The 23,130-nt window shown below is 39.1% G+C and overlaps 1 protein-coding gene across 1 annotated transcript in view; it reads left to right on the forward strand.

The window, feature by feature from the left end:
• Positions 1-22,783, forward strand: part of Slc9a7 (solute carrier family 9 member A7) — a 143,189-nt gene extending 120,406 nt beyond the window's left edge. Inside the window, exons 15-17 of the mRNA XM_046420183.2 lie at positions 6,028-6,110; positions 11,207-11,312; positions 16,134-22,783. Of these exons, the coding sequence (XP_046276139.1) occupies positions 6,028-6,110; positions 11,207-11,312; positions 16,134-16,385 (441 nt within the window). The 3' untranslated portion in view covers positions 16,386-22,783. The remainder of the gene's footprint in view (positions 1-6,027; positions 6,111-11,206; positions 11,313-16,133) is intronic.
• The last annotated feature ends 347 nt before the right edge of the window (positions 22,784-23,130 follow it).

Raw genomic sequence — 23,130 nt, forward strand, 5'->3', positions numbered from 1 at the left:
TTTTTCTATTTGTCTAACAATTGCTTCCTTTGGCCCCTCTATTTTCCTTTCTGCTATTTTTTGTTGTTGTTCTCTAGAAACTCAGAATTAATACTAATTTATTCATTAACTTGACAAATATTTATTGAGCACTTATTATATATCAGACCTTCTTTCAGACTCTGGCAATACATCTGCAAAAAGACAAATGAATCTCTGTCCTGAAGGGTTTGGTGACAATGTTATGGAAGAGGAAGATGAAGAGAGGCAGAAGGTGGAAAGCCTTATCTGCTTTTCCCTCCAGGGAGCACGGACCTGTCATTACTACTTCTAATGTCCCTGTGGCCTAGTGGCATGGTCCAACAACTTAGAAGTTAGGGAGAGAATTTGTTAGAAATGTTGTTTCTCAGGCCTCATCTAGCCCTACTGAAGCAGCATCTGTGCTTTCACAGTATCCCCAGGGGATTTGTGTATAATTTGCAATTTCAGAAACCTGGTGCGACTCTGGGAATAGTTTTAAGTAGGGCTGAGATATTTTGGTTCATTGGTCTCATAAAAAAAAAAAAAAGCCCAAATCAAGTTGCATCGTTTATTTGCTTTTCTGCTCTCTGTTAGTTTGTGGGACTACTGTAACAAGTCACCACAGAGTTTGTAGCTTAAAGCAACACAATTGTATTGTTTAATAGTTCAGTAGATCAGAAGTCTGTTGGGCTCAGATGGTTTCTCTCCTTCAAAGCTAAAAATCAAAGCTTGGGCAGATGTGGGCACTAGAGGAGAAGCCACTTGCAGACTCATTCAGATTGTTGATAGAAGTCAGTTCCCTGGAGTTGTAGCACTAAGATTCAGTATCCTTTCTCTCAGTTTCCTGGGGACCATGCTTAGCTCCTGGAAGTTACTAGCATTTCTTGGGGCATGGCCCCTTCTATCTTAAAATCCAGAAACAGTGCTTTTTTTTAAGGGCCTATGATATTGTACTGAGTCTACCTGAATAACCCTATATCCATATACAAAGCCCCTTTTGCCATGTATGTAACATTACAGGCTCCAGAAATTAGGATATAGAATTTGTTGGGTGGCCATTGTTCTTGCCTACCACATACTCCATTCCTGGAAAAGTAAACTATTATTGTTATTGTAACTTTAAAAATTTTAACATATAAGAATTGAATAAAATATGACTCTATGAAGACATCGGTATTCACTAGTTCTAGAGAAATTATTTTAAAAATAATACTCTTTGCCATTCCTCAGTTTTTTTGGTTCTTTTAATCAGCTTTCTTTTTCTTCACGACGTTTGTTACTCTGTGTGTGTGTGTGTGTGTGTGTGTAAGAGAGGAGAAAAAGAGAGTATATATGTATTTGTTCCATCTCTCTCTGGAAAGGAGCAAGTGCTGAGTCTTTTTTCTTTTTCTGTTTCCAGCACTCAGCATGATGTCTGGCATATAGTCGGCACTTAATGAATGAATAAAAATATACCCTCAGTGTTATATACTCATGCTGATAAGCAGGGTCGGCATTATTTTTGAAGAGGATTAATAATATCAGTAAAAATATTAAGAGTCCCTTGTGTAAAAAGCCACACAAGGTAGCCTAATGACATTATGAGTAGGGTTTTCCCCCCAACAAATGTATGTTGGAAATGACATATACAGTCTTTAGAAATGAACTAAATTAATAATATAAACTCTAATTGTGCTAAATAGTTTACAAATATTTAACCAGCATTGAAAAAGTCACATGACTAATAATGAGTTAATATTTGTTGAGTACATACCACATGTCAGACACTGTCCTAAGTTCTTTAAATGTAAAAATAATTTGGACCTCTAAAAGAAAAAAATTGTTTCTTCTCTGTACTCACAGCACTTCTAACACCAGTATGTGCAGTTTTTCCCTCACAAAAACCAATTCTTCAGTTCTCAGTGGACAACAAGTTGGGGTCCTCTAGTTTAACTTGATCCTTACCACTAATGGCTTGAAGGTAGGATCAGATCCCATAGGTCAAGGGCTCAGTCCTACAAGATTGCCTCCACTTCAGATATCAATCATAAATTCCAGGTTTTAACCTGAATTTCTTTCTGGCAATAAATCAGGAGTTCCTGTGACCTCTTCCTCAGTTTCAGTAATTTGCTGGAATGACTCATGGAACTCAGAAAAGCACTTTATTTGCCATTACTGTTTATTATGGATGATACAGCTCAGGAATGATCAAATGGAAGAGATGCATAAGGCATCTCTGGGGATGGGGGTACATGGAGAGTCCATGCTCTTTTCTGGCATCCCATCCTCTTAGCACCTCCATGTGTTCACCAACTCAGAACATCTCCAGATCTTTTCATTGAGGGGTTTTATGGAGGTTCCATTACACAGGTGTGGTTAGTTAAATCATGAACTATTCATGAATGACTAAATCTTCAGTCCCTCTTTCCTCCTTGGAGGTGGGAGTGGAGCTGAAAGTTCCAGCTCTCTTAGCACAAGGTTGGTTCCTCTGGCAACCAGCCCTGAGCTGCCAAGAGTCATCTCATTAGCATAAACCTGGGTGTGGTTGAAAGGGAGAATTAAAAAGGATGCTCTTCTCACCCTAGTAATTCAGGAAATTCCAAGGGTTTAGAAATTTTGTACCAGGGGCTGAAATGAAGACCTAATGCATATTTCTTGTTATATCACAATATCACATTCCCATAATGACCCTGCAAGGTAGACAATTTTTATTGTGAGTGTGTGCATGTGTGTGCTTCTGAGAATCAAACCTAAGCCCTTACACATGCTAGGTAAGTGCTGTACCGCTGAGCTACACCTACACCCCCCCATCGTGGTAGGTAATTATTAAGATCTTCATTTTACAAACGAGGCCACCGAATGTTAGGTAACTTGCTTAGAGTTATGTAGCAAGGCAAAAGGCACAATCAGGACATAGTCTGTTGAGAGGGCCTGTGATATTCACTCCAGTGTCTCTTAGAACAGTTTGTTGCTTTGGAAACATTTTCTAGAGAAGCCAAGCTTCTGTGGTCAGTCTTGAAGGATGAATAAGGGATTGGCCAGCAAGTCAGTATGGGTGTGAGAAAGTGAGAGGAAGAAAGGCCCTAGAAGTGGCTAGAGCCAAAGACATGGGGCGTGAACAGTTCTGGTGGGAAAGCAGGTTGTGAGGAGGGGCCTGTGAAAGAACAAATCCCTGCTTTTGCTGTGGGCAGCACAAGAATGGAAATCCCAGGCTCCAAGTGCAGGCGGGAAGGAAGCCCTGCCTTCTCCCCCAGTGACCCGTGCTCAGCCCAGTGCTAATGGGAGCCCACAGGAAAAGCTCTCGTGATTTCTGTGTGATAAAGCAGTTGTGGGTCATCTTACAGATCAGCTTAAGAAATTAGTTCTGTTTCACAGAACTGCCGGATTTCCTCAAAGCCACCGTATGTGGATTTATCTAAGTTCTTCCTGTACCTAATCATATTTCTGGCAGCATCACTTGGAATTAGAAGCTGTTTAACATCCTCTTTACAAAGTAACACTTTTAGGTTTGTCCTGAATTTACCCTTCTCAGAGTCATCTCTTTTTTTTTTTTTTTTAATTCAGGTTTTGCTGCAGAATCTGAGGTCACTTTCTCTTATTTGTAGATTGTAAGGATATATATCTCTTTGTGACCTGAGAAGATCTTTTGTAAGTTTGTTCTCAAATAGAAGCCTTTGTCTGGCTTTATTAGTTTTAATTGTCCCTTTTGGGGGCTTACAGAAATCTCTGTAGCTTCCTTGAGGTGAGAGGGCAAGAGCTTAAGTGTTCCAGGGGTTAATAACTTCATTGTGATTTTGCAGAGGCTAAAATGATAGAGTAGGAGTGATAGTTTTTATTGTTGATTTAAGAGGAGTTGAAGAAACCAGCCTCAGGGGATCTGTTTTGTGCCTAATGCTTTATAGTGTCCTTCCTGATCATGTTTATCATTTTGCTAGGTTTTTATTTCTTTTATAAAATTCTAGAGTCTGTCACTTTATAAAGAACCATTTAATTTTTCCATAAAGATATATATATGCCCTACAGAAAGGTTATCTATCACTTTTCTACTGACTCATGTGGCATTTTGAAATCTTCCTAGAGTTGTCATTAGTTAGCAATCAGTTACCTAAAGGAAGGATTGTTGTCAGCAAATGGAAACATTTCTGTGCCCTTTTTCTTCCACATGATTTTAAAACTGTAAAATAATTGGTCTCTGTGATCTCTCCTTATTTATGTTTCCTCATGCATAGAAGGGCACATTTAATGAAGCCATTTCCCTATCCATCGCTAAACATTCCTCAATTATCATGGGGACTCTATTTTTAAAAATAATCTTGTTGGAACTTTTGGAATTTAAATAGTGCTTGCTAATTTCTCTCCTCCTACTCACCTATATGCTTATCTTTTGAATGATCTCCAGTTAATATTTGGTGTCCCTGTTGCAGGTAAAATTTACACTCACTGTGACTTGGGATTACTTGTGATTTTTAGTTCAAATTTTCTTTGGTTATTGTTAATTGCCCTTCACTTGCAGAGTTTCCTCTCACAATAATATTAAAGAGGGTTATGATTAAAATGCCTGTGCTTCACCAGCACTGTGTATTTTCAGAGCTTGTCATCCAGCAGCATACAATCGCATTAGTACCCTGAAACTACTGAAGGCAACCCAATTTGTTCCCACAGAAAAGCCCATTTTAATGCCCTAAATTCGGGTTATTATTTAAAATACAAAGATGAGGACTCTTTTGTTTTCCATTCTATTATAAAACAATAACAGTGACCAAATGGCACTTTTGGGGTCTTAGTGCCATGCATCACTTCTGTTTCTATCCCTATTTTTACTTTGAATCTGTATTGGTACATTATAATTACACATAATATTGGGATGCATTATGCCATACTCACATGTACACATGATATAATTTTATCAGTCTCATCCCCCAGTACCTTCCCTTGCTGTCCCTTTCTCCTTTCTGCTGATCCGCTTGCTGTACTGTACTATCAACCTGATTTTTTTTTTTTTTTTTTTTTGCAGGGGCAGGGAGAATTAGGGATTGAACTCAGGGGCACTCAACCACTGAGCCATATCCCCAGCACTATTTTGTATTTTATTTAGAGACAGGGTCTCACTCAGTTGCTTAGGGCCTTGCCATTGCTAAGGCTGGCTTTGAACTCATAATCCTCCTGCCTCAGTCTCCGAAGCTGCTGGGATTACAGGCATGTGTCACCACGCCCATCTCAACCTGATTTTTATATTATCTGTGCTGCTTATAATACTTGCACAGAACAGACTTTCCAAACCTCAAATTAATGTCTGATTTTTCAGGTTACTTTCAAAGTTAAATGATGAGGATGGTTGAGTTGGAATAACAAGAAATTTGCTACTTCAGGGTAAATAAAGTATCAGATTTTCTAGTTCTGGCGCTTTTCCCCTGCCTGCTAGCCCCATTTCCCTAAAGCTGGAAGGGAAACAAGTTACCAGATAACCTGAAGTACCTGGGAGGGACCTTCAGAGAACCCTTTGATTAGCTGGTCAGGAAACTCAACAAAAAGTGTGGCATTTCTAGGTCAACCTTGAAGGAGCCTGGAAAGTTGTTTTTATAGAAGCTTTCTTTAATATTTGCTGTATATTGATTTTTGACTTGCAAATATCTAGACTATTTTAGAACTGTGTAATTATTTAATATTTAATTATTAATTAAAAGGCACTTTGAGGAGAAAAGTACAATAGAAATACCAGAAGAATTTTTTTTACTAATATTCAGTTGATCTACCCACAGAACTAACCAAACCTTTCTGTCTTTGGGTTTACTCAGTTTCTGCTAAAGTATTACCTTTCAATATATTTGAAGCTTTGGTAGCATGAATATTTGATAATGTGTTCTAGATTTATAAACTTATAGTTCATAGGCTGGGGGTATATAGCTTGGTGGTAGAGTCTAGCATGCACCAAGCCCTGGTTCCTTCTCAGCACTGCAAAAAAAATGTTACAGTTTAAAAAGAAGTTCCCCCACTATCTTACAGATCCTTTTTCTGCAACTAAATATGTGTCCTCTTGTTTGTTCCTAGGATGGTCCAGATTCTGCTGGAGGAAACCGTACAAAGCAGGAGAGTGCATGGATATTCAGGCTGTGGTACAGCTTTGACCACAAGTATCCTTTTAAGTGGCATCCCATGTTCATAATACATTGACAGTGAAATTCACTTGTTGACTTGTCAGTGAATGAGTTCTGATGAGTAAAGAAAGATGAATGCTTGGAAGAGGTATACTCAATCCTGTCTTGGGACACATACATTGATCATTCAACTGTAGGTAGTCCTGGCAAGCATCCTCTGGCCAAGAGGTGTGGTTGCTTATTGTTAGAGTAGCCACCCCGCAGCCTGGTTGACTTGTAGCTTTTGAGAGCTTTGTGCCCAGGGGAATTTCACCTTTGTAAGTTAATTGGTTAAAATTACACAGTGAGCCATGCTTTAGTCAGAAAGGAAAATGGAGCTTTAGCAATTAATCCATGGGGGTGGGGGTAATTGCTGTTGATTGAACTTGGCCAACTCTGATCTCAGTGGTATAACTGGGCCACATGCATGGCAGACCCTATCCTTGGTCCCAGGTGAAGATTAAAAACCAAAATGTTAAACTTACATGATTTTTTTTTTTACATTCACATAGTGATCAAATGGGCAGATGGCTTTTTATAGTTTTGGGAGACATTGAAAATGCTCAAAAAATTTTTGTTGAAGTATAACAGATGCACAAGTATTTAAGTCATAAGTGCTTTGCAAATTATCATTTTAATTTGATACCAAACCAGTTAAGAAACAAAATTACCAGCCTCTCTCATGCCATAACTCCATTACTCCCTTTCTTCCACCCCATACATAGCCACTCTTCTTACTTCTAGCAACACTTAACAGTTTTACCTGTTTTTCAACATAATGTAAATGAGAAAATTTTGTATGTGTGTGTGTATTGTCTGACTTGTTTGTACGATTCATCTATGTGATGTTTATAGCCCTAGTTCATTTGCTCTCATTGCTACATAGTATTTCATTGTGTGCCTATGTCACAATTGTATTGTTGATGAACACTCAAGATTCCCCCTTTAGAACTGCTGTGAAAATACTGCTATGAACATTCTTATATACATCTTTGATGTATTATGCAAATGTTTTGTTGGGAATATACACAGGAGTAAAATTGTTGGGGCATAGGATGTGTGTAGGTTTAATTTCAAAAGCTAGTACCAAAGTTTTCCAAAATGGTGATACTACCTTACACATTCAATCACTAGTCTATGAGAGCTCTAGTTACTCCATATTTTCATCAACAATTGATATCATCAGTCTTTTTAATTTTTGATGTTCTAGTGGTTTTGTAATGATATCTTATTGTGGCTTTAATTTACATTTCTCTGATAACTAATAGCACTTTTTCATACATTTACTAGCTATTCAATATATTCCTTTATGAAGTACCCATTCAAGCATCTTGCCCTGTTTTATCGTGGGTTGTCTGCTTTTTTCTTAATGATGTGTAAGAGTTCTTTATGTTCTGGATATGAGTCTTTTGCTAATTATGTATGATAAAAATACCTTCACCCACTTTGTTTTTTTACTATTATGTATAATTATGCATAATAGTGGGATTGGGCTAGGGATGTGGCTCAAGCGGTAGCCCGCTCGCCTGGCATGCGTGCGGCCCAGGTTCGATCCTCAGTACCACATACAAACAAAGGTGTTGTGTCCGCCAAATACTAAAAAATAAATATTAAAATTCTCAAAAAAAAAAGAAACATAATAGTGGGATTAATTGTGACATATTCACATAGCATATTTGCTTCAATTCATTCTCCAGTACTTCCCCTTTTCCTCTCCTCCTTCTCCACTCTGTAACTTGCCTGTTCCCCTTAAAAACTATCTTTTGATGAACAAAAGGCCTTAATCCAATTGATTGATCTTTTCTGTTCTGATTAGTATCTTTGAAGCCAGTTTCCTGTGTTATCTTCTAGAAGCTTTATTCTTTATCTTCTGTGCATCTGGGTTTTTTTTCTGAGTGATAGACATGGACAATGAAAAACTCTAGATAATCTGAGATGCTCTGGATGAGGTCATCATCCTTCAGAGATGATTTAAGCTTATGTCTGCCGAGTGATCAGGTTATGGGCAGGCAATTTCAGATCATCTTAATGAATTTAGGAAAAAAGGTGATTTGAAGCTGGGCTTGAGTTCTCTGAGGGTTAGATATTTTCTCTTTGCCTTTTGTGTAGGGTCCCAACCTAAAGCCTTGGGTCTTCACATTTTCTTCTTTGGTGGCCTTAGGCTCATTATTGTAAGAGTAGATTATTAAAAAATTGAGTAAATCAAATAAGAAGTTCTTGGAAATTAAAATTTCTGAAATTAACAATAGAAATTTAATCATTACAACTTGAGTGTGGTGAAGACTGAATTGTTGATTTGGACGATAAAGTTGAGGGGAAAAAAACGTGAAGAATTAGAACAGAAAGTCAGAAATATGTTAAGAGAAGAGTGTCAGGATGTGAAGTTTAGACACAGATGGTCCAGATCACTTAGGATCTGAAAGGGAAAGATGGTGACAATGGAGGAAAAGATATACCAAAGGAATAATAGAAGAAAAATTCCCATTACTAAGGAATATACTTGTCTCTAAGTATAAGAGCTCACCAAGAGTGTGAGTAGGATGGACATATTCTGGGGGGATTTCATAACAACAAAAGGAAAAGATAGAACTTTTAAGGCTTTCAAAGAGAAAAGATAGGCAAACTCCAAAGGGCAAGAACCAGAGACTTCTCATTGAATATTAGAAGACCGTTGAACGATGTCTTCAAAGTTCTATGATGAAAAGTCTAAACCTACAATTGTACTCCTAAACTCTCAATCACAACTGAGAGAATAAGGAGTGTAGTTTCCAGATGTGCAAGAATTCAGAAAGTTTATTACCATCTAGACCCTATAACATATAAGAAAAATAACTTATGGATCAGACAAAAAATAGCCCCCAAAATGGGACAATGTTGGAGAAAAATTCTTTATTTAGCAACACACTCTAGAGTTCTCTTTTGACAAAGTTTAGATGACAAATTATTATTTTTCACTTTATGTTACTATAACCACTCTGCTTGGTTATACAGTGAATAATATTCATACAGTGACATTATTGCATTTTTTGTATGTGCCAGAGATGGAACCCAGCATCTTATGCATGTTAGATAAGTGCTCTACAACTGAGCTACATCCCTGGCCCTGTAATATTATTACAAATGTTGCTTTATTGGTTTCTAACACTTACATTTATTCTATAGAAAAAAATAGAGAATTTATGTATTAGTTATAAAAGAGAAAGCATATCTTCAGTGTAAAATTAATTATAATAGAAATTGGAAAGAAGAGACAAGGAGTATTAATGACTTAAATTTATCATTCTTCATAGGAAGGACTTAAAGCTTCAGACTATAGCTTATAAATCAAGAAATAGGAAAAATGTATTATTTATAAAGATTTAATGACAGTTACCAGATCAACTAGTGCAGGAAAGAGAAGTTTAATGTTATTTTTTTCCCCTTCCAACAGTTGAGTATTTTAAAGTATGTATATTTATATACTAATCTTTTTAAGGAAGTTGTTTTAGGCCTTCTGGATTGGGGAAGTGGGGCTTACTGGCTGCCCCTTGACTCTTTTTTAAAAATTATTTTATACATACTTTTAGTTATTAATGGACCTTTATTTTATTCATTCATTTATATGCAGTGCTGAGAATCAAACTCAGTGCCTCACACATGCTAGGCAAGCACTCTACTACTGAGCCAGAACCCCAGCCCCCCCACCTTGACTCTTGACTTTTCATCATTGTACAGATCAGAGCCCCTGTCATCTTCTGAGTCATACAGGAGAAAACTGATAGACCTGTAGGGGCTATTCCCAAACTGAGTGAGCTCCTCCTATCCTGCACTTGTCCCCAGGACTGGGATTAAAGGACAGCAGCCAAAAGACAGCTCGTTTTGTCTGTAAAGAGCTCCAGCAGAGCCCTCATGTCCATCCTTCTTCATTAAGTAATTCCCAACTAGAAGCATACCTCTGTGTTCCTCTTCCATTTCCTCCTTGGAGAAAGCTTCTTCCATGTGTGCTGCTCTAAATGAAGGCAAGAATTGGGGGTGCACTGAACAGCCTGTTCTCTTAGGCACAGACCACTGGGACATCTTCTTGTCTTCCATTAAAGTCTCTTGTCCATCCCTGTGGTGGCCATATGAGAGTCCAACTTTTCCACATTGCTTAGGATACAGATCTTATAATGGGCCTCTTTCATAATGGGGCAAGTGTTTCTTGGTGCTTCCAATATAGGGCTATGTATTTGGCCTCACAGATAGTCATTAACTGATGACCCCTGAGCTCTCTGCACATCAATTGACCTTTATGTTACAGCAGTGGTCTTGACAGAGCCTGTATTTGCCTCCTGTGGGACATTTGGCAATTTTTGGAAACAAAGTTATTGTCATAACTTGGGGAGGGGAATAAAGATGCTGCTGGCATCTAGTGGGTAACAGAGAAGCTGCTCAACTTCCTGCCACAACAAAGAATGACCTAGTCCCAAATATCAATAGTGTCAAGGTAAAGAAGCCCTGTGTTAAGAGTCTGGGAGAAAAGTGGCTGGTTCCCTATAATGGGAAGTTGGAAGATTTATCGTCTAAATAACCTTACTGAAATAATTTCACCGTGCCAAGTCCCAGTTTTCTCTTTTATAGTACCTCCAGGTTGCCTTTGAGGTCCTGCCCAACTCAAACATCTCCACTGTATGCCCTGTAGTTAGAGTGGATACTTACAGAGAACAAGGGCAGAGGAGACTGTGCAGTACCTGCTCCCCAGGGACACTATCTCCTTTTTCCAAGATTTGAGTGGGTTGTGTGTCAAAATCTGAAATGCTAATTCGAACTAAAATAAAGTCAGAAGTGTGTTCTAATCAATCAAATATTCTTTTTAATTGACAATTGAAAATCACCAACCTGTGAGTTACTAGTTACCATTTAAGTTACTAGTTACCATTTAAGCCTGATGAAGTATAGCTCATTTCATACTGTTGCAGGTACAAGTATTTCCTGTGTTGTACTGATAAAAAGGAGAGAAAGAAAACTTTTTGTGGGTAGAATGTAGGACAGTTTACTTTTGGGGATTTTTAAACAAATTTTGTTGTGCATTGTGTTTCCTTTGCAGCCATTTATCCTTAATTCTCTTCTTAAAGTTACTTGAAGCCCATCCTCACACACAGCGGTCCCCCTCTAACCACCACTCTTCCCGCCTGGTGTGGTTTGCTGGCCCGATGTCTGACTAGTCCCCAGGTGTATGATGTAAGTACAGCATGTCAGTATGGTGTTCCTGCTCACTCTGCCAGGGAAGCCTCTTACCTAGGAAGAAGAAACCAATCACACTCGTACCTCTATAGCCTCACATTTTCCTTGTATAATAAGATGATTAGAAATGGCAAATTTGCATATGGTTATATTCTTTGCACAGTAATAAGAGAAATCTTTTACCAGGATTACAACTGCCAAGTTACCAAGTATTGTAACCCACTGCTACTGTGCAGTCAGTGAGCACAGTAGTTCTGTGTAGCTGTCATCCCAAAGCCTCCAGGGCCTCTGCTTACCCCCTTCAGAGGAAAGCAACTGTTGAAAAGGCCAAATGACAGAACTCTACACCTTCAAAGCCAGCTGAGCTGCCTCCTTGGGGAAGCAGGTTCTGCCTGGTGAGAATGCAGTTCTACCCTGACCTTTTCTTTGAATTTTCACCAAATGTGGGAACAGCATTCATGAATGTCTCCTTCTCTTAAAGACAGTTGAGCCCTCCAGCATCCTCAGGACCTCCCCATATAAAAATGAAAATCCGCCAGGCACAATGGCACATGCCTGTAATCCCAGCAGCTTGGGAAGCTGAGGTGGGGGTATCATAAATCCAAGACCAGCCTCAGCAACTTGGTGAGGCCCTAAGCAACTTAGTGAGACCCTGTCTCAAAATTTTTAAAAAGGCTGGGGATGTAATCAGTGGTAAAATACCCCTGGGTTAAATTTCCAATACTAAAATAAAATTAATGATAATAATAATAATAATAATAAATCATGTGCCACATGTGATAAACTGTTTTCAGATTAGAAAATAATGGATAGTGAGGCTAGGGATACTGTAGCTCAGTGGTAGAGCATGTGCCTAGCATGTATGAGGCCCTGAATTTGTTCCCAGTACTGACAAACAAGCACAAAAAAACACCTTCAGTAAAATGGTGAGATTATCATTTTCCCAGAATTGTTCTTGCTTTGTAAAGTGGTTTTTAACAATAATGGTAACTTTTTAATATAATATCTATCAGCCTAAACAATAGTGCTAGTGTTATTTTGTATCAGAAGGACTCAAACCAACAGATTAAAAAGTTAGTTTTTAAATTTCTTATCCAGCACTACTGTGTATAAGAAAGGTCATGTTAATTCTGAAGGCTAAATGGTTTGCTTATTTTGGACCTCTGTTTAAAGTGGAATTGTGGCTACTTGAAGGCATGTCATCACTGAGACAAAGTGTGCTGACGTGCCACCATTGCATCTTCCACTAATGAAGCTCCAACTAATTATACCTTAAAAATATTTTCTAATCAAAAGTTTACTAACTATTCCCTTGTTCATAGATAAGGGATATCAGTACTAGTTTGGACTCAGCATAAACTCAGCCAAATGGGGCACATGATGTCATTTACAGTTATGTACCTTTAAAGTGCTTCTCTCACCAGTTCAAGAGACTACTCAAGGTTTGCTTCCCGGAGTAATGTTTGGGCTCTGGACTTGTCACAGCCAACTTAAGATGGGTTGACTTGGGCTACCAGGAACAATGCTGCTGGCCTTTTGTGCTGGGGTCCTGCCTAGGGTCTCAGCCAGCTCCAGATACAATGAGGACTGCTGCTGAGTGAATGGGAGAAAAGGATCTTTTCACAGTTAGCAGTTGAGGAAACCAAAGTTGAGAGAGGCAGAGGGGCTCCCTGTGGAGTGGAGTGCTGGGTGAGAGTCTCCCACTCAGAGTTCTTGTGGCTGTTTTGATACTTGTTATGTGGTTCTCACCAATCACCTAGGGTGTTTTATACTTGGTCAAGTTTATTTGGAGGTATGTAGGATGTTCATTATTTCTACAAACTCCAGACTACTTAGGTTTGTTATCCACCAAGAAAACAGTGTTCTTCCACTTTTGAAGAGACCTATGGTTGGGGCTCGGTGGTAGGGGCTCGGTGGTAGGTGCTCGCCTAGCATGCTTGAGGCACTGAGTTTGATCCTCAGCACCACATAAATGTAAAATAAAGATGTTGTGTCCACTTAAAACTAAAAAATAAATATTTACAAAAGAGACCTATTGTTATTTTCAGTGTACAAATTCCTACAACACACTCGTTTTTAGGGTTATTTCACTGCATTTTTATAGCAGCCTTTACTAGACAACTAGTTATATAATGATATACACCTTCAGCTTCCTAAAATTCCACCGATCCTATCACCTAGAATTCCAGGGAGTGGGTTGGTTTCATCAGCTTTATGTGACACTCGTTAAGCTTTTTTTTTTTTTTTAATGTTTTTAGTTGTAGATGCACACAATACTTTTATTTTATTTATTTAATTTTATGTGATGCTGAGGATTGAACCCAGTGCCTCACAGGTGCTAGGCAAGTGCTCTACCACTGAGCCACATCCCCAGCCCTCCTTCAGCTTTGATATAGGAGTCACTCTCCATCTGGGTCTCAAGATGTCTTTGTTTCTGAATGACTTTTCCTTTGGTACTATCTGGGCTGGTGGGTGTCATAATGGAATGGGTCAGTATCTGGTCTTATTTTCTCCCACCAGTGAATTTTGTCCCTGTGTTCCTCTATAAGAATAATCAGGCCACACTGAAGTTCATGTCCAGGGTGCTATGTGGGCTTTCCTTCATTTGTAGAATTACCCTCACATGTAGTTGATCTGTATTCCTCTCTATCCCTTTTTGGCTTTAAACCTTGAAACAGTAAAGTATGTATCAGAACTGTCTCCCTGAAAACTGGTAGTAAAGAGCATTGACAGACATATGTTGAAGAGATGGACAAAACCATTACTTAGCACATGTCTGAACAGTAGAACTGGGATGTGCTAAGACAAGGAAAGAGGACTCCCTGGGAGCTGGAAACCCAAATGGGGCACATGATGTCATTTGTTGTTAAAACTATTGGAGGATAGATTGAACTTCAGGGCTTTCTAAACACTAAGGCAGAGGAAGAAATTTGGGAGTTTGGAGCAAGTTTTAGAACTGTGCTCTAAATATCAGCCTGAGTACAGAATTTGTTTTTTGTCATGCATCTCTATCCTGCCTCCTTCCAGTGGGTATTTGAGGCAGCAAGTGAAGTGGAATTGTGTGTTTGCCTGTTAAAAATGCTAGAGCACTCCCAGGGTTATGTGGAGTCACATTGTGCACTGTGTATGGAGAAGTAAGTTGACATCACTGACAAACAATGCAGAAAACAAGCATGTGCTTGTCACCAGTAAATACACAGGAGATGCACTGGGAGAGATGTGAGAAAGACTCAACCCAGGAATCCTCTTAGCTCAATGTGTTTACCAAGCATTCATGTAGCACCTACTACAGGATGAGTGTCCCTTGACCAAAAGACTTAGGACCAAAAGTGTTTTAGATCTCAGAACTTAGATTTTTTAATATTTGCATATATGTAATGAAATATCTTGGGTATGAGACCAAGTCTAAACACAAAATTCATTTATGTTTCATATATACCTTGTATGTATGGCCTGAAAGTAATTTTAGATAATATGTATAATAATTTTGTGATGAAACAAAATTTGAGAACTATCAGACTTCTATGACGTCAACACTCCAAAAAGTTTCTGAGTTCAGAACATTTCAGATACACAGATACTTAACTCGTATGAGATAAGTTCCATTAAGGAAGGGCACCAAGAAGAGGGAAAGAGGTCAATGCCCTTTGGTAGTTTATCATCTAGATGGGAGTATGTCCAGGTTGCACTTGGGGCAGGCAATGGACCAGGGTGGTATCCCAGACAGAGGAGAGATACATGGGACTTCAGGTGTGTTTGCCATCCAAGTTGCATTCTTTGACAACCCTCAATACAGCAGAGCCATGACCCTCCCTTTGTTTTGCTGGTGTAACCCATTGGAGGGAGAAAGGTTTTATCTGACATTACTCTGTCTCCTGACACTTTCCCTACCATTTGTTACTTTCAAGAGGCTATGACTTTGTTAACGCCTGCCTTGTTTAGCCTTGTTTGTTTTGCTACAACTATTGCTTAGCATGAGATACTATTCTAGTCCTTTTCCTGAATAGCTGATTTTTTTCACATCCTTTATGTGGAAAAAATGAATCTAGAGGCAGTATCAATTCTAACTCTGCTTCCTGTCAGCTGGACAACCTCAGGCAGATTTTACTGATTCACTAGTTCAGGTTTTCTACTCTGATCAGGGTGTTTACACCCTTCACAGAGGAGGGGTAAGGATCAAACGAGGGCTTATGTGAAGTTCCTGGCAAGTGTGTTATAGAAGCTCAATAAAATGTACTCTTCCTCTTTATCATTTGCTTCATGCTCCTGAGGACAGGCTTTCCATCAGGGTTTTTTTGTGGAAATACCAGAGGGAAAATGGAGGAAATGCTAATCATGGTTTGTCCTCTCTACTCAATTGCTAACTAGGGCAAAGACTAGTTCAAATGTAAACAAAGTGGGTTTAGGATGCTTTGTGTAGGGCTGTAGGCCCACCTGAAAGACCTACCCAGAGAACGAGTCCCAGGAACCTATTTCCAGTGATTGCCCAGTTATCTTACCCATAACTTCCTGTCTTTGTGGGCTGAAAAGCTGAAATTGAGCTGGTCTCCCTTCTTTCTTTTGCCACTAATCCTGACTACCAGGCATTTGAAATGAAAACTGCTTGCTGGTGCTCAAAGTCTTGGTTCAAAGTCCAACATCAGTGCTTTGCATTGAATAATACTACATAATTTCCATCCCATGACTGCACTAGAGGCACAAGCAGGCAATTTTCATAACCCCTAAGTTGCTGATGAGGACTTGGGATTGGAGGGCTCCTGCCCAGGAAGATATAAGTGTCCCACTTTTATTGTTATTGTTGTTATTTATGCCTTTCAGAACCAAGAGCCACTGAGAGAAGAAGACTCTGATTTCATCCTGACCGAGGGTGATCTCACCTTGACCTATGGAGACAGCACAGTGACTGCCAATGGCTCCTCAGGCTCCCACACAGCCTCCACGAGTCTTGAGGGTGGTCGGAGAACAAAGAGCAGCTCTGAGGAAGTGCTGGAGCGAGACCTGGGAATGGGAGACCAGAAGGTTTCAAGCCGGGGTACCCCTCTTGTGTTTCCTCTGCAGGAAAATGCGTGACTGTCCCCCCCAAATCCTGATATGCTGGGGTAGGCCCCTGGAGTTGAGGATGGCCACATGCCCCAGTGTTGTTTGAGGTGGGGCATTGACTGGATTGAACCAATGCTTCTATTTTGTTGGGGTTTGAAGCTATCTTAACACTTAAAATTTAACCCGAGACTCAGATGGTGAAGCTAGAGTGTCTCTAAATCAAGACGATAGCAGACCTATTCCCACTTTTTCACATAGTAGTGCGCTGTTTCAGAGTTAAGCAAACACAAAAATAGCATGCTTTCATGGTCTCTTAATTCATCCACCTGTGCTCTTTGAATAAGGCAGGGCAAGTATTGGAGATTCTACCCATGAGAAGCTTCATCTCAGCACATAGCAGTGCCAGTCTATCTGGCTTGAGGAACATCAAGTCAGGGGAGAACAGGCTAGAAGAAAGACCATGAAGGAAGGCAGTTGAGATTGGCCCGCCAAGAATTCTGGGATGCTGGTGTTAAACGGGACAGAAAAAGCTATTTGAGTGGAGGCCCTGGCACTGAAGGCTACAGGACTGCATTCTCCTATCAGGATCCCTGACTTTATGCAACCTGTGTTTTCTTCTAGACTGAAGATTAGAAATGATATCCATGAACATTTCAGTGTGGGGAAAAGAATTCTAGTTTCTTCTCTGAAAATCTTCATAAAGAAGTTACTGGGATGTTTAAAACCAAAGGCAAATTGTGTTATTCTATTGTTTTTAAATTAATCTGAGGACAGAAGGGGTTTAGAAAACGATGGTATCACTGCAAGAATCATTTAACTTTTGAGGGCTACCAGATAGCCCACTATCTGGAAAATGATCAGTAAGACTGAGGTATATACCATAGAGTTAGAGATAACACCAAAATTTGTAGGATGCTTTTATCAGGGAAAGAAAAAGCAGCAAGAGCCCAAACAGGCAATAGGCTAGTATTCAGAGGGAAAGGGATCTCAATGTGAAAATAAAACCTGCAAAGAAAATACAAGATAGACATCTTAAGACTCAGTAAAATTCCAAACTTTGAGCTGATGTATGCATGCTATTCAGTGGCCACATGAGAAATCGGAGTAAACATTATTCAACCCAATAGAAAGTTTCATCTTAGATAGGATTAGGAATCAGGTGTCTTTACAGCAAGTATCATTTTCTGGATATCTGGAGAGAGTATTGCACCAGCTTAATTTGTGGATGTGGTTTGAAACTTGGGTTTTCAATTTGTGTTCTTTCTGGGTGAAATATTCTGCCTGCCCACACCTGTGGTAGGTGAAATACTGAGAGAACTCTTGGGACAGTTTTTTTCTCCACTCATCTCTGTGCTTTAGTGCTAGCATTGTTGGCAAATCAATTTCTAAAACAAATGTCTTCAAAATGTGAGTGTTTTTCTTCCTATGGTAGACAAATTAGTGTCTTAGTACCATACATCCATAATGAGTCAGCCATTTAACCTTCTTAACTCACATCTTTTTTGTTGTTGTTTATTTTTTTATTTATTTATTTTATGTGGTGTCAGGGATTGAACCCAGTGCCTCATGCATGCTAGGCAAGCTCTACCACTGAGCCACAACCCCAGCCCCTTAACTCACACTTTTCATGGTTAATTTCTCTCTTGCCCAGGCTGGCCTTGAACTCCTGGGCCCAAGTGATTCTCCTCTCCCTACCTCCCAGTAGTTAGGACTATAGGTACGGGCCACCATGGTAATTGTTATTTTTAAAATAGGTCATAGCTTCACAACTTTCAGAGTTTGAATTGGTAATTTGTTTAAGTAAGGAAAAATTTATTTGATGAGGTTGAGCCACATGAGATTGATGATTTTCAACTATTTTTCAAAATTCAAAATAGCAGTTTCATATAGATTAATATAAGATAATTGAATGCATTTTATTCATCTCTCTCCTTTCCATAGTAAAGTACATTATGATTTTATGGTCATCTGTGGATTTTGTAAGTTTGCTAAAAGCTAAATAATGTACCTAACCCCCTGAGACCTCAGGGTCACTAGGCCAGCAAAGGACTTCAGAAGACCTGCACCCCACAGCCATAGAATAAGCTTTTTTATGTTTCAGCCCCTAGAAGGTTGTGGGTTCAAGTTGTAGACAACAGCTGCCACACTTAGCAGAAGGTTGGAATTTTGTCCATGTGATTGGACCCAGAACCATCAAGCAGTGTTTGTTTTATAGTTATCTCAGTAATGACCAGTACACCATATAAACTTAGAAGATGAGACTGGGGGGGGGGGGTTGGCTTTTTTTTTTTTGAGATGGGGTTTCGCTAAATTTCCCAGGCCAGACCTCAGCTTGTCATCCGCCTGCTTCAGCCTCTAAGTAGCTGGGATTACAGGTGTGCACCTTCCCCTCCCTCTCTCTCTCTCTCTCTCTCTCTCTCTCTCTCTCTCTCTGTGTGTGTGTGTGTGTGTGTGTGTGTGTGTGTGTGTAGGTTAGGTTGGTTTACTCTTTGGTTGGGTCTGTATAAAGCCTTTGCTCATCCTTTATGCTGGAGGGGAAAAGCTTAGAGAAAAGTCCTAGTGATTATTCTTGAAAAAAACCCAACCATTCACTGCAAAGCTTTGTTATTCTTTTGGATTTCTAGGAAGTGTTCAGAAGATTGTAAGAAATTACCTTCTTAGGGAAGAAAAATAACCATTTTGCTTCCCAGCCTAGTCTTAGGTCAATCAATACATTGTTGTGTTTTCCCCCAAAAGGCCATCCTTTAGTCTTCATTGAAAACATTTTGTTCCAACCTTATTACATATAAGTAAATACAGATTTTACGAGACCAAAACTAGAGTTATAATTATTTGATTGAGTCTTTTATTCAGCAGATTGAAGTAAGTCACTTTGACCTATGGTCCTAAGTTTTGTGTGCAAAGTGTGGAGAGTTTTGACCTTACCAAGGGTTTGGGAAGGGAAATCCATTTATTGAAATGGTTCCATATCAAAAAGCATTATGACTAGGCTGCATGGAGAAAAGTAAGAATGCCACAAAGCCCAGAAATCATCTAGCTCAAGGCCAACCAGCTACTGTTGGTCTGGCATAAAAAACAGACTGATATTGCTGAATAATGGTGTATCCAATTAAACAAAAATCTTCTGAGAAAGTAATCCCAACTCATCCTTCACACATATTTGTTCAAGTTAAGGGGGGGTGATGTTTCAGCCAAATCAGAGGGTCTAAAGCAGAGGTTCTGCACCCTGCCTGTATATTAGGATCACATGGCTGTTTTTTTTTTTTTTTTTTGACATAATGACATTACTTTCCAAGATTTGGATTCACTAGCTTTGGGGTAGGACCTGGCATCCACACTTTGTTTTGAAACTCCAGGAGTTCCTAATGTGCAGCCAGGGTTGAGAGCCTGTTGGCTAGAGCTTTCTTTGGACCCTGTTTGGTACTTTAGTTAAAATAATGGCCTAGCAAGTTAAGGGTTTATTTTTTTAAATTTATTGGTGCATTATAATTATACATCATAGTAATATTATGATACAGTCATTTATGCACATAGCATAAATTATTATTTTATTCCCCCTATACCTCCCCTTTCCCTCTCCTGATCCCTTCTCTACTGATTTCACAAAGTCCCTTTTCTCTCTAGCTTCTGAGTATGAGAAAACATATAGGACCCTTGACTGTTAGTCATGAGGAACAAACCAAGTCAATAATACAGCCAAGGCAGCTATGAGAAAGTTTTGAGTTAATCTTTGCAGAACTCAAGGACATACTCCATAAAATTCAACTGCAAAGATTACATTTGACAGCCTTAGAGCCTCCAAGGAGATAAGGATAACAAGTGTGTGGGGGGGGAGAATTTAAAACTTGTCATCTTCCTTCCCATTTGTGAGGAGAGGGGGAGGAGGATTTTTGTCTTAACTGAGCTTCTGATTAGTCAACATGAAGGTTTCTGGGAATCTGGCTTTTAAATTTCATATGGAATTAAGTTAATAGCCTCTTTTGTGGTCAAGCTTTCCTTGTCTTTCTCTTGTTCCCCTGCCTGAATTTGTGTTGGATTCCTGAGAATAAGGGTGGGCCTGTTGAGTGCCAGAACACAGGGGAAAGTTGTGGTCACTTTGCTGTCACATGATGGACAGCAGATAAAAATTCCTGCCATTCTTTTTGATAAGAATGGTAGTTCCCATTCTTTGTGGGAACTACCAGCAAACCCAACCTTTGCTAGAGAAGGAATTTTGGAATTCAAGTAAGACTGCAATTCTTCTTAGGAAACAAGCACAGGAAGGGCATATGGATTCTGAGCCTCCAAGGTACTCACTGGGGTGATGAGACAAATGAGTGTTGATGCCTCGAAGTCAAAAGTCACACTGAAACATCAAATATCTCATCAAGCAAACAGCACGGGGCTCTTCAGGCTATTTTCTAGACCCAAAAATATCCTCTGTGGTTTGGCTGACAAATGAAGTCCCTTTAGAATAAATGCAAAATGATATCTCCGCTATCCATGAACATTTCAATCTGGGACAAAGAATGAATAGTTCCTTCTAAAATAGAGGCCTGTTTCACATTGTCCCACCCCCAACATTTCACTCCCTCTCTTTGTCTTCAGTGGAAGTTAATGTAATCATACCAGATATTTCATGTGAACCAGTGATTTCTGAATATAGAAACACCACCAATGTATTTATTGAAGATCAGCAGCAGGGCCATTGAGCGACTCATCAGAGATGAAAATACCCACTTTGAAACCTGCCTTATACCCACTGTAAGTTCTAAGAGTTGTATCAGAAGCTGACAGTAGCATCCATTGTAAAATTCAGCCTGGAATGAGGGCTACTGGTAAGTCAGCTTCCCAACAAGATAAGTATGTGACTTCTTTTTCCACCCTAGAAGTAGAGAACTTGACGATGTCTTTGATGCCTGCCTTTTGACATTGATTCTGTAGATTAGTTATCCAGAGTCAGATAAATTACCCTGGTATCATTGAGTTCTTATCACTTCTGTTGGTTTCTAAGTGAGAATCTGGCTTTCTAGTGTCATCTGCTGCATGCTGGTAACAGTAAGTTGAAGGAATTTAGTAGCCAAGAGTCATAGTTTAGAAACAACACATCTGAATGCTGCTTCCACCACTTTGATATCTGAAAAGATCTTCCCCCACTTTAAAGCCTAGTGAAACAGTATGGAGAGAAATACTGCAGAAACCGATGCTACCATCTAACTAGGAAAGGCAAGTAGATTCTTTTGACAATCTTTTAAAACAAGACCTAGACACAAACCATTTTTTTTGCAAACATGTCTTGTCACCCAGGGGTAGCAAAAATTGAAGAGAAAAACCAAAGTTGTTGATCTTAGTTTTATTTTCCTAAGCAGGGTATACTATAACTGGCCCAAATAGAATGCACAGGCTTTCAGATTTCAGCCACCTGAGCCTTGGGGAAGATGAGAAAGAAAGTCTGTCTGCTGTGCTACCTTCTGAAAAGGTCTGAAGCAGACCTGAGTGCATGCAGCAAAGGTCACCTTCTCATTCTGATGGCCATCCTTTAAAAAAAGGCTTAATGGAATTGCCAAATGTCACCATAATCTCTCAACTCTTGGCCAGTGGAAAAATTGTCTAAGCCTCTATATGTTGGAGGAACTCAGAAAAGAACTTGTAAACAGCACAAAGCGTCATCTGCTGTCTAAAGCACTTTTAAGAAGTTACCATCCAGGTGTTACTGGGTGATTAACTGCATGTACATTCGGGGACTAACTTTTGTTATGATTATTTCATTGTGGGCTTTGGAGAAGTAGAGGAATGATTTTCAGTTGTATAGGTGTTAAGTCTATGGTTTTGTAATTTTATTACTGAAATTGCTCCTTCAAAGTGTGATTTCAGCTCCTTCTAGATTATCTCTTTATGTTTTCATAAAATGCATCTGATACTACTTACTTGGGAAGTTTTATTGTGTCCATTAAAATGATTAAATGGGAAGGCCACCAAGATCCATTTAATAACTGAACAGCAACTTTTTGAAGTAGAATAGGGTGAATTTAACATGGAATGATGTGACCTTCTGGGGAACTTTTTATAGAGGGCTTACTTATTGTATTGGGGGAGATTTTTTTTCTTCTATTTCCATTCAATAGTAGCAAACTGGTGGTTTTATAATATTAAAATTATACTATGTTATATAAATACACATTATATAAATGACATTGAAGTATGTTATAACTGTGAAAAATTAAAGACCTGAAGTTATCTACCTTTATGTGCAATAAGGAAAACTGCCGTAGGCCCCCCAAAGTGGTATCTTTTCCCTAGCATTTTACTTAATGTTTGCCTTTGTGTAGATGTGTAGATTGCTGTTGTAAAGCTAGCCATGTGTTTTCCTGCCCTTTACTGATATTTAACACATTTTCTCAAAGCTTTTTTTTTTTTATACGAAACTCAAAATAAAAAGATTAACTGGCTGAGCTGTTCTTATTTTGTATTTTTAAAGTGTCATCCACTAGTAGAAGAATTTAGTATGACCCTATTTCTAGTCTGTTTCTTTCCCTCATAGAAAAGTTCTTTTCTGGGTGGAAGCTATTCCTCTCCAAGGGAATTCATTTAGACTAGGGTTGGCAAACTAAAGTCAGCTTCTGAACCAAATCCAGCCCACTGCCTGTTTTTGTAAATAAAGTTTTATTGGCATCCACTACACTCATTCATTTGCATACCGTTTGTGACAGTTTTCATGCTGCTGAGGCAGAGCTGAGGAGTTGTGACAGAGTTTGTACAGCCCATAATGCCTAAGCTAATTACTATGTGGCCCTTT

Source organism: Marmota monax, unplaced genomic scaffold, assembly GCF_021218885.2.
Source record: "Marmota monax isolate L192 unplaced genomic scaffold, Marmota_monax_Labrador192_F-V1.1 WCK01_AAM20220418_F8-fsc00225, whole genome shotgun sequence".
Classification (NCBI taxonomy): Eukaryota; Metazoa; Chordata; class Mammalia; order Rodentia; family Sciuridae; genus Marmota; species Marmota monax.